This window comes from Neophocaena asiaeorientalis, unplaced genomic scaffold (assembly GCF_003031525.2).
Source record: "Neophocaena asiaeorientalis asiaeorientalis breed wild unplaced genomic scaffold, Neophocaena_asiaeorientalis_V1.1 scaffold253, whole genome shotgun sequence".
NCBI classification, from domain to species: domain Eukaryota; kingdom Metazoa; phylum Chordata; class Mammalia; order Artiodactyla; family Phocoenidae; genus Neophocaena; species Neophocaena asiaeorientalis.
The window spans coordinates 2087983-2100552 of record NW_020174553.1 but is presented as its reverse complement, the minus strand read 5'-3'; the positions used below and the strand labels follow the sequence as shown (position 1 = coordinate 2100552).

General features: G+C 36.4%; 1 protein-coding gene across 1 annotated transcript in view; it reads left to right on the top strand.

The window, feature by feature from the left end:
* The window catches only part of LCA5 (lebercilin LCA5), a 63973-nt gene extending 53766 nt beyond the window's left edge, over nt 1–10207 (top strand). Inside the window, exons 4-8 of the mRNA XM_024757412.1 lie at nt 582–719; nt 1639–1735; nt 2450–2592; nt 5152–5284; nt 7462–10207. Coding sequence (XP_024613180.1) covers nt 582–719; nt 1639–1735; nt 2450–2592; nt 5152–5284; nt 7462–8321 — 1371 coding nt within the window. The 3' untranslated portion in view covers nt 8322–10207. The remainder of the gene's footprint in view (nt 1–581; nt 720–1638; nt 1736–2449; nt 2593–5151; nt 5285–7461) is intronic.
* The last annotated feature ends 2363 nt before the right edge of the window (nt 10208–12570 follow it).

Genomic DNA, 12570 nt, shown 5'->3' with positions numbered 1-12570 from the left:
TATCATTAGATAATGACCTTCTTTTTCTTTTGTTACCCTTTTTGCCTTGAAGTCTATTTTATCTAAGTATGACTATGCCCACCTTCTTCTGGTTTCTGTTTGCTTAAAATATCATCTTCCATCCTTTCACTTTGATCCTGTGTGTCTTTAGAGCTGAAATAAGTAAAAACTGGGATGATGGTCGCTGCACCTTGAATAGTGCTGTGTAATTTTACACGGCTGCCTCAGGTTCTGTTTGCCCAAACAATGATTCCCAAAAGCCAGTGCTTCTCGTCACATCCTTTGGCTGTCTCTTGCTCCCAACTTAAATGACTATCCATGTGCTCTTGATGCAACTGCTTAAGAATTTATCTACAAATCATTGTGGAAAACAAAGAGAGGAATAATAGGCGAAGCATCTTACTAAATTGTTGATAAATGTATATTCTGTTTTATTGTATGTTTATGAACACTAAGGCCAACCTGATTTGTATGTCTTGTTTAGTACCACTAAAAATGTCATTTTGACACTAAGTGCAGTATTTTACTGTTGAATTATTTTTTTAGTACTATTTTTTAACGTATTTATACATATACCATAGGAACTATCAAGAAACCTTGAGCTAAGTACTAACAGTTTCCAGCGACAGTTGCTTGCTGAAAGGAAAAGGGCATATGAGGCTCATGATGAAAACAAAATTCTTCAAAATGAGCTACAACAACTACATCACAAATTAAAGGTAAGCATTTTATTTTAAATGGCATCATTTCTCCCTATGTTATATATTAGATGAAGACTCTATTTTAAAACATTGTTATCATTTATATTTGGAACTTTGGTACCATATCATTTACAAAATTCTAATATTTTCTTTGGCACTTATAAAGAAAATATTTGTTAAAATGAGACATTAGATACACTAATAGGAATGATATAACTGAAAAAAGTTATAAAATCCTGCAAGAAAGTTATGGGAACTAGAGTTTTTCTGTGTTGCACGGTTGAATAGCTCAGTGTTCTTCCTCAGATAACCCCATGATTGATGATTTTTAAAGTTGTTCCAAATACTGCCCTTCCTTTTCACAGTGTTTAGAAGAAGCATTAGAATTAATTAATTCTGTTAAAGTAGGTGTTCTTAATTCTATCCAGAGGTCACTGATGGGTTGAAATTTTGTGCAACATTAAGTGTTTATGCATTATCTTGCATAGAATTTTCATTTTGTTAATCAAGTTCTAAGAGAAAGCCATAGCTGCAAAATGGTGAAGAACACTTGTGTGTTAAAAAATGGTCTAATTTTTAACTCGCCATTAATTTGGAACCCACATTTGAGAGATGCTAATTAAATTCTTCGTGTGGCTAAGCCTGGAAGTCAGTTGAAGACATTACTATATCACGTAGGAGTGGGTAGAAAATGAATTTTGCCTTATTCTGATTTTCATGACTGCTAGTGCGTATTGGACTTTCAATGGAGAATCATTGCTCTACCGTAACCTAAATGTCCTAAAGACATTCCTTTCTATAATTGGTAGTTACAAAGGGAAGCTGAACTTAGGTATATTCCAATTTGGTGAGGAAAATACCAGTTGAAAAGATGAGGATTTTTGTTTTATTTTAAACTGAGACTCTACATTCTTAATTGTGTTGGGTTTGTTTTCAGGAAAAGGAGAGAGAACTGGACTTAAAAAACATATATTCTAATCGTCTGCCAAAGGCTTCTCCAAAGAAAGAAAAAGAAATTACATCAAAAAAAAATGGTATAGTAGTTATTATTGTTGAAAAACATTGTAGTTATTAATAATAAAATAAATTAATTTTGAAGTAGAAGGAAGATGAAGGGAAAGAACTTTATTGAAATAGATTTCCTTATAGGTACTTTTCAGAAATCCTTTCACTTTCTCAGTTTTTTCCCTTGAGGTCATTACAGTTATGTTTTACATAATTAAAATGTTTTTCCTAATTATAACTTATTTTTCTAAACTTTTATGAAAAACTATAAGCATACCCTAAACAGGAGATTATAGTATGATAAACCTTTATTTATGTATCACCACCTTTAACAGTTATACATTTTACTAATTTTATTTCACCTATTTTTTCTACTTTTTTTCTGGCGTGCTTTAAAGCAAATCCCAGCTGTCATTTCATTTCACTCATAAATACTTTGCTATTTTTATGCATATTCTTACTTTTTCAAAAAACAAAAGTATAATTTCCTTCTTCTCTGGTTTGCAAAAAGTTAAAAACATAAACTTTGTAAAAGTTTAATAGATTGATTTATCCCTCAGAGTTGTCCTCAAATGACAAAATTGCCAGTAAATCCTAGAAATAAAAACAGTAATAGTGAGTAGTCATGGAGCTGAGAAACGTGCATTTTCTCATTTAGAGGGTGAACATATACCAATTGAATTCCATATATCTTAGCACTGTTCAATACGATTAGAAAAATTCTTTTATAATTTTCATGGTAGCTGCATGCCAGAGTGATTTTACAAACCAGTGTACAAAAGAAGTACAAACCAGTGAAGACTTCGAGCTGGAGGAATATCCTATAACACCACAAACAGTTATGTGTTATGAAAACAAACGGAAAGAACCTGAACGTCTTTCTTTGGTGAGTTTAGCAATATGATTAGGTACGAAACTCTAGGTTTGAAGTTATTCCTAAATGCACAATATCAAACATTTAAAAATTTCAGCAATGAAGCTAGTGCCATAGCTGTATAAATATGCAACTAGCCTTTTACAGGGAAAGAGATAACATCTGTGCATTTTATTAAACTCCTTTGGATTGACTCTTAGTTAACACTGCATCTTTCAGATGCTTCAGAAATGTCAGTTGTACTCTCTAGGTTGGAGGAAGAAGAAAAGAAAATTATCTAAGTTTCTTACCTTTTATGTCTCTTACCAGATAGTCTCTAAAAATCCTTCTGGCTTTTATGTATAATAGCAAGTTACAGTAGCTTTCAAATGATTTGTTAGAATTTGACTACATTTAATTTTTTTGGCTTCCTATGTAAGATAATTTTATAGTTTAGCTGAATGTCGAGCAAAGTAATTGCAGTGGAATCTGACTTTATATCATTCAAATTAGAGTGGAATTCAGGAGGCCTGTGTTGCATCTTCATTTAAAAGGACTCATACTGAGTACTGGAAGGTCCTTTTCTCTAATAGGGTTTTATCTTTAGTGTTTACAGTTGAAACTCTAAAGAAAACAATATACGAGGGATCCTGCATATTTCATATAATGCTGTATTTTTGATACTACTTGTAAGTATCCCAGGGATCCTGAGATCACCTCCTGTGTGTGGACTGAATTGATTCCTGTGTGTACTCTAGTTTTGTTTTGTTTTTTTCCTTTATTTTGTTTTTGTTTTACAATTTAGATAAGTTAGCTGTATCTGCTAAGTGTGTTTCTTCCTATATTTACAAATCCTTGAGACTAGGTCACGTTAATTTTTTTTTTTTTGAAAAGGCAAAGTGTGGAATAGCAAAGTAATTCTTAATTTTAGAAGGGTTAAAAAATTTGCCCTTTATAAGATTCAGCAGAAGCAGCAACCTGATATAGTGAAAGAGGATATAGCCCTGGAGTTAGCAGTTAGTGTTTTAATTAAATTACAGTTCTAACATTTTAGTGACTTGTGTGACTTGTTGGAGCCTCAGTTTCCTAATCTATAAAACAAGGGTGGGTTACCCTTCAGGGTTGTGGTAATAACTAATCATGAAGTTTATAAAGCCCTTAAGACTAATCCTGTCACTTTGAGGGGTCCCAGCAAACGGGAGCTCTGTTAGTAAAAGTATAGGCTGTTGCTATTGGAAAGAGACCCAGAATACAGTGGCTCAAGCAAGAGATAAGACTCTTTCTCTTGTAATAAACTGAAGGTCAGTGGGTAGTCCCCAGAATAGGTAGACACCTTTGTTCCATGGTAGCCATTCTCTATCTCATTGTTTTTCGATCATGAAGCGTGTAACCACATCTGTGTGGTTGCAGTTGTCTTATCATACCTGGGAGAAGGAGGAATGAGGAAGTGGAGGGCAAGCAGCTTTTGTTTTTATAAATGTGATCAGAAGTTGCATACATACGTCCACTCACGTTCCACTGGTTCTGTCTAGCTGCAGGGGAGGCTAGCAAATGTGGTCTCCAGTTAGGCAGCGCTGTGCTCTGCTAAAACTTAAGGGATTCTGTAACAAAAAGGAAGAAGGGGAAAATGGATACTAGGAGACAATTCTCTACAAATCCACTAGTAATAAATTTTACTTTTATTAAGAAAAATTACACACACACGTGAAATGGACCATAAGAAACAATAAATTTTAAGTTTACATTTTTATTTGATTTAAATATTGTAAGATTTATTAATTGGAGACCTTGGGCATAGTATAAACTTGAAAGATTCTATGCCATTGTCGCTGCCGGTGTTACAGCTCAACACCGTATCACTTGGCCTTTAATAGTTGATGAATAGCCTTTATTGGTTAACTGAATTCATCAGATTTTGTTGTGAAATATGCAAAGTAAGGATGCCTCTTTTTTTTTAAATAAACATTTATTTTCTTTATTTTTGGCTGTGTTGGGTCTTTGTTGCTGCGTGCAGGCTTTCTCTAGTTGCAGCGAGCGGGGGCTACTCTTTGTTGCAGTCGCAGGCTTCTCATTGCGGTGTCTTCTCTTGTTGCGGAGCATGGGCTCTAGGTGCGTGGGCTTCAGTAGTTGTGGCTTGTGGGCTCTAGAGTGCAGGCTCAGTAGCTGTGGCGCACAGGCCTAGTTGCTCTGCGGCATGTGAGATCCTCCCAGACCAGGGCTCGAACCTGTGTCCCCTGCATTGGCTGGTGGATTCTTAACCACTGTGCCACCAAGGAAGCCCGGTAAGGATACTTCTGATACTTGTCTCTTAAGAATTTTATGTAGGGCATTGGCTTTGCTTCCATTATATTGGTTCTGATATGTTTTCCAAATGCCTCTTTAAAAATTTTAACTAAAGTAAGAAATAATCTTGTGTGCTTTTGAAAATCTTTCAAAGGTGGTAACTTGTAGCTTGCTGCTTTAGAAATGGAAAATTTGCTTTAATTTCTAACAGTTGGGATTGTGCTTAATGGGAGATAAATCTATGATATTTAAATTGCTTTCCCCCCCTTTTCCTGCATGTGAACTTGCATTTAAAAAAATGTATAATAGGATCTGGAATCTCAAGGGAGAGATGATCATGAAGAAGCAGGGATTCTAAACCCAATTGTGGAAAGAGAAGACAAATTTGTTAAAGATCAAGGACTCCATGCTGTGAAACAGGAGGCTGAGAAGCTGGAGGATGGTAAGAAAGAGTTTAAGCAAGTGATAAGTCAGCATCCCTTGGAAAAGAAAGGGTTAATATCCCCTAATATCTTCCAGCTGAACAGTGAACTGGTTATACAGAACAAGAAAAGGTTGTTACAGTGGTGGGGGGGAGTCTATCAAGCAGTCAGAAACCTTTGAATGAAGTTACTAAGGACAGAAAAAGAATGAAGACTGTAAGTTGCTATTTGGGATTAGGGGATAGAAACAAGTTACCTTCAGAAAATTCAGATAAAGTAGAATTCATTTGAAAGGGGAAAAAATTCTTTATGTATAACTAAAGCCTGATGAAGAGATAACTGAAAGACAACCCTGTTTATTGGCTTGACCTTGAGCCTGTCTAGTCTGTAGACAAGCCCAAACATTAAAATCAATGAATTGTGAGGCCTTGAATATATTCCTATAATTTTTCTTCAGTTTTAATATATAAAATAAATCTTTAACATATTCAACCATTAATGTGGAAGTTTAGTGAACCAATTCACATAGTTTCAGGTACTGGAAATGAAGTTCAGGAATAAATCCATTTTCATTTGGATAAAATGTCTTAAAGGTATAAGCGAGAAGGATCCCAGACTCTAATCCTTTGCATGTATTTTATTAATTATGTATTAGCTGCTTACAGAGAAATACTGTTTTTCCCTTAAAGTTAACAAAAAATCATGACCTAATTATTGCTTAGAGTATGTATATTTTTGTGTGTGTATTTAAAACCATCTAACAGTTGAAATAGAAGCCACATTTATGTCAATGTTGGCTAAACCACAAAGGAAGACGCTTGCAACATATTAAACTATAGAGTAGAAAATAGGTATTATGGTCAGTTCTGTCTAGGAACCAGGAAAAGGAATAAAGTAGCAGAAGACTATCACTTCTTTGTCATTTTTGACTGATTTTTTTTTTTCCTGGAGTCTGTGTGGAATGATCTGACTATCAGTGAGAAATACCTGCCATTTATAAAGTTACCAAATGCATAGTGTCCTTACATGTTTAATATTTTTAGTTTTTTCATTTAGAAATCCTTTCAGAATTATAGTAAAGTGGCAATAATAGCCAGAGAACCACGTAAGAGTAAGTTGTATACTTCATGGCCATATCCTAAAATACTTTCATATGTATTTCTCCAAGATAAGGACATTCTCTTCTATCATTCCAGTGTAGTTTAACTTCAGGAAAGTTAACTTTGATACAACACATTTCTCCAATCTGCAGTCCACAGTACTGTTTTGTCAGTTGACCCAGTATTGTCCTTTATAGCATTTTCTTGCACTGATTGCTGGCTGCAGCACCAAGAGCCTTTCATCCACATGGCTGGAGATGGCATCAGATTCCACGGGTCCAGGGCTCGGTCCTTTGCGACTGCCCTCCCGCCTGCTTCAGACACCAATCACCATTCGAGTCTTTTGGGAGGTCTGGGGTCTTCTGCCAGCGTTCAGTAGGTGTTCTGTAGGAGTTGTTCCACGTGTAGATGTATTTCTGATGTATTTGTGGGGAGGAAGGTGATTTCTGCGTCTTACTTGTCTGCCATCTTCCTCGCCGTCTCCGCATTTTCTTCCCTTTAGGATGTGATCATGAATTGCATTTAGTTCTCATATCTTTTCAGTCTCCTTTCATCTAAAACAGCTTCTCAGCCTTTTAAAAATATTTTGTTAGATTAACATTTTTCATGAACACCGACCCCTTTTTTTAATAAAATGTTTCTTGTTTGGGGTTTATCTGAAGTTTTCTTTTAATTAAATTCAGGTTATTGCATCTTCTGTCAGAACACTACATAAGTGATGTTGTGTCCCTCTCAGAGTATGACATCCAAATGTTCAATTTATTTTTAAAGTTTTTGCTCCACCCATCCCACCATCCTCCATTCAGTGTACAGCACACTATTAGGTATAAAAAATAGGCAGAGAACCTTCTTTCTCACCCCTAACTTGAAGAACAAAATTTTTTCTATAATTGTGACTCTTAAATATATATTAAGTATATATTATTTTTTGAAACCCTAAATATCAAGTATAAAAGTGAAATTTATGGTGTCCACCCTCACTGTAGCGGTCATACACAAATTAGGTAAAGCTATTGTTTTGTAAAAGATGAGAGTTGAGTTTTCTTATTTGAAAATACTACTGTAAAATCCCATTTTTAAAATTTGATTTCATACAGAGCGGGAAAGAGAAGAACTTGCTAAAAAGCAAAAGGAAAAGACATCTTTGTTGGAGAGAGAAGAAAAGCCAGTGTTGGAAACTGGAAGATACCGAATGGAAACCTACCACATTCAAAACACTGATAAATTGGAAGAAGAGGAAGAAGAAAGGCTGAAGAGAGAAATGCTACTTGCTAAACTGAATGAAATCAGCAGAGAACTCCAAGGTTCTCGGAATCTAAAATATCCTTCTCTGCCATTGCTTCGTGATTTGGAATCAAAGCTGCGCTCCCCAGAGAGAAACCCCAAAACACACACATTCTTTGAATCCTCGGAGAGATTATTTAATGGGCATCATTTGCAAGACATCAGTCTTTTCAGTACAAAAGGCGATGGTGAGAATCCAGGCAGTATCAGAAAACCAGCCTCTCCAGATGGGCTTGCATTTGGTAGCTATGTGCCTTCATTTGCGAAAACATTAGGCAAGTCAAGTCCAGTTAGCCACAAGAGTAGCCTTTTGGATTTCCAAAGAAACAATATAGAGAAATTTAGTAAAGACAGTGTCGATTTAATTACAAGAAAAGAGAAAAAAGCTAATCTGATGGAACAGCTATTTGGTGCCAGTGGCGGCAGCAGCATTTCCTCTAAAAGCAGTGACCCAAATTCTCTGGCTGCCACCAATGGAGACTTTGACCCTCTAAATTTTCTCCCTGGGGATAAAAGCAGCAGGGGTAGGGAATATGATGATGACGATGACTTTTTCTTCAGCAAAGGAAGAAGTTTTAATCCAAATAGACACCAATTAAAACATGCAAACAATAAACCAGCAGTAAAAGGTGATTCTGTAGAAGATGAAATTGAAGAAGTAGCACTGAGATGACTGACAGTATATATTTTTTCCAATTGTAAATATTAAAGTGTTTCAATACAGTATTTATTTTATTATAAAGAGTTTTTAATAAATATTAAGTCCTTATTAAGCAATAGTTTTTAAAGTATAAATACAGCGGAAATAAAAAGATCATATCACACCGCATAGCTAGTTTGCCAACAATGAAGCATACTCTTTTGACTGAAACCGAAAATAGACATGCATCTTACTTTCTTTTTACAAATAGGTTTTACCTCTGAATCAGCTCAGTGGGGAGTTTTACTCCATTGGCGTACGTATTCATTTTCTCTTTTATCCCTATTTATTTATTTATTTTATTTTTGGCCCTGTCCTCTCTGAGCTAAATACAGTCTTCCTGCTGATTGTCGAATGGAAATGAAGAGTGAGAGGCTCTGTTGGGAAGTGTGGCAAGGCTGAGGGTACTCTTAAGTGGAACAGTGACAACATGGGGACTTCCCATTCCTCTGGAAGCAACCACAGTTAAATGCCACTCATTTCCCAATTACAGAGTCTCGTCAAATCACTTACCTACAACTGTGCTAATACATTAGGTTGAATTCAGAAGATGTTTGTTTGGGTGGACAGTTCCCTGTCATGGCTCCCAGAGGCTTGGATGCAGTGTTATCAGTAAGCCGTCTTCTTGATCTCCTACGCCTTTTATATCTCAGTGACTAGATGTGAGCGTTCATACCAAATACACGGAACAGAAGAACTTTCATCCCAAAATAGCAAGATTTTCAACTCAATTATGTTTCCAGAGTAACGTAACTAGGAAATTTTAATACGTACTTTTAAGATTTGAACTTACTGTCAAACCAAAGAGATAACGATAGTGTGATACTATTGGACTTACAGGGCTGATTTTAAAGCAACCTTGGTAAAAGTTGTTTAAGAGATGGGGCACCTGCCTTGCGGAGTAGGGTGGTCGATTTTCTGTTGAAAAGTGTTTGGTCTTCTGCTGTTTGTAGCTCATGTCAGCTGCAAAGGAGTTGATGACCTTGGATTATGCTGGGCATGACTGGTCTTTAAGAAACAGTAATACACCACCAACCAAGGAGAAAACACAGTTCAGATGAAGAGTGGTGGAAATAGTGTGTCAGGGGAAGAATAAATAATGTTGATGGGCACTTATTCTAAAGTGAACTGTTGTTTTCAAGAATTTTTACTACATATTTGCTCATAGTATGATTTCTCATGCCAAGCATACATACTGATGAGGGGACTAGAGTTACTGTTTTATCTTGAGTTCTTATAAATGCTTATTATTGAATATAATTTCATAATTCTTTGACAAGACTGACCTGGTTAGGTCTCTAATGAAAAGATGTTACCACCTGGCATCTTCTAAATTGTGTTCCTGTTATTTACTGGGAACTGAATCTCTCAAAAGTGCTAAACTATATTAAAAATTTTTTAATAAAGTTTTCTATGACTGATATAAATAAGCATTTAGTATATTGTAAATCATTCTAATATACGTAAACCACAATATTGTAGTGGAGTTCTTGATAAAATATTATGTACTGTTAATTTTGTTCATAGCTGCTAATTTTTCAGCCAAAAGTATTCTAATTTTTAGGGTTTTTTTGTTCTAAAGGCTTTTGTAAAAAGTCTTTTAGTAAAGTTTTATATTCAGGTCATTTTAGTTAGTCTCTTGCTTTTTTCTACCTGATGTTTTCTAGTCTTTTTAACCAGATGCAATAAGGCAGAATTATTAAATTAAACCTAAAATTAAGTTATAGGCTTAGCATTATGGTCTTAAACGTTAAAATTGGAGATTATACAGAACAAGTTTTTATGAACAAACCTTAGTGAATAACTTTTTTTTTTCCTAAATGTCAAGTTAAATTTATTTGCACTCAGAACTCTTATTAATAAAAATGTAAAACACACTGACTCTTTGTTTGAATGGTACCTTCCTTAAGGTCACTTGGGAAATATATAGTGGAAATAGGACCTGCAGGGTTTTTATTTCATTATTCACCTTTTTAAATTTTTCCTATTCAGTATTTTTAGTTGAAGTAGACGAATCTGCCCTAAGTCGGGTTAGACAGTATGCTTAGCCTTATCAGATAATTATAGTCTTAATGAATTCTTTCACGCTTCATAGCTGTCATAACGGCTTATGTTGCTTATAATATTAAAAGGCGGCGGTAAGGGGGACTAGATTGAATCAAAATAAACACTTCAGTGCTGACCCAACGGCTTTCTGATGCTCATCCCCACCTCACTTTCAGACACGCTGAAACTTCTGCTGTCCCTGGCTGGGTGTTAACCTGGGTAGAGCCTGCAAGTCCGTCTGGTGAAAAGGGGATGGGAAACTTGTATTACGGTGACAGTGTGGACTTTTTAGGATTAAAGAAGTTACCATAAATTGTCAAGAAAGGATCTTTTAAAGCTTTTTCCTTTCTACGCAATAAATGCCCCTTTCACCTTCAAGTCCCCTTTCGTATCACTTGAAAGTGTTTTTCTGTTCTGAGCAAAGAGCACGTCATGTATTCATTCACTGACTGCTTGTTTGCGTGCTCCCTGGGGGGTGCGCGGCACGGTAGGAGGTGCCGGGAGAGTAAGGCCCTGCCTCTCCCTCAGTGTGGACACGAGCCGGGCTGCATCCCTGCCCTTCCATCCACTCCCTGGGCGTCCTTGGGCTACTTAGCAATTACTAGTCTTTTATAATGCTTCCTAGGGTGGCTATGAGGAGTACCTGAAATACGTCGGTTAATGTTTGGCACAGTGCAGGATACATTATAAGCACTCAGTAAACATCAGCTGTTGTTATCACAGTTGTTATGAGTTTCCTTTAGGGACTACTTGGAAAAAATAGAGCATAGGTAATGTACACAAGATACATTGACATTATACTTTGAGTAAGATACAAGCAAAAAGAGCTTCTAAACCTCCAAATTAACATACAATATCTGTTACTGAATATATTGTGCCTCTTAGGTCTGCACTTAGAATGTCCCTTTATTCGGCACTAACTGTGTATGACTGATGAGCTGGCTTCCTAATCTACAAAAGAGTAAGTAGAACAGCTAAGTTTTGGAAAGCTTTTCTGAAGACAGTTTTAGTGACATAAGGAGAGGTAGAGAGTTAGCCTCATAGCAAAAAGACAATGAAGTCCAGAAAACACCGGACTTGGATTGCAGAATGTGACAATTTGTAGCCCAGCTCCCTCCCCCGTCAATGTCTGTGTGTGTCCTTGGATATGTTCAAAGCCTCTCCATACCGCCCCTCCCCTCTACGAGGTGGGGCTAATCACAGTACCTACCTCATGGTAGTTGCATACAGTAAATGAGTTCATACGTGAAAAATCTTAGAACCATTTGATGCTCAAATTGTTGATGTTCTGGAAAGGTAACGGAGAAAAGGGGGGATGAAGTGGTATTGTTGAATTCTATATATAGAATTGGCGGTTGGTGTTTTTATGTATGTGCTTTTTTCGCGTGATCCTCCCAAAGCTTTTTCTAAAGAAGGCGCTTACTATTGCTTCCATTTGACAGTTGAGACTAACGGGTTGTAATATATGATAGATTACACAGGTAACAGGCTGCATTCAATAGTCTCAATGTAAGAAGTCCAAAGAAATAAAGTATTTTAGGAAGAGTTTTGCAGTAGTGCTCTTTAAGTGGTAAGTGACAGAAACCCAAATAAGACTAGCTTAAACAGAGCAAGGAAATTAATTTTGGCTTGAATCTGGAAAGCTCAAGAAAATGTGCTTTGCTCCGGAGGTTAAAACAGTAGTGCCTACTCTCCACCTCTTAGCGTATCATTTGCTGGGTATCATTTCCAGATAACTTCTGCATTTGCTGACAGTATTGCAATTGGCAGCCCCAAGCCCTAGCCTCCCTTCAGCTGGCACCCACCTCAGAAAGAGAAAATCTTTCCTGTAGTTCTGGCAAAGGTCTGCTTGGCTAGTTTACGTTACGTGCTCGCCTGTAGGGCTGGTGGCATGTGCATGGGAGGCGTGGACTCCCTACTCTTAGCCCTCTTCCTGGAATGATTGGTATTTCTGTGGAGTGGGGGAGGCATTTTTCCCTGATGAAGACACTTTGGGCATAAAAAAGAAAATCGTATTTACTGTATTTCCCAATTAATTAAAAAAATGAATGGCTCTTAACAGAAGAAAACATCGAAAGGCTCTTAATGGAATAAGCTTTAGCTGCTTACTCCATACGCCTTATTCCTAGGAACAGGCCATTTCTGTGATAAGATAGGATTTCACCATGCTTGTGTT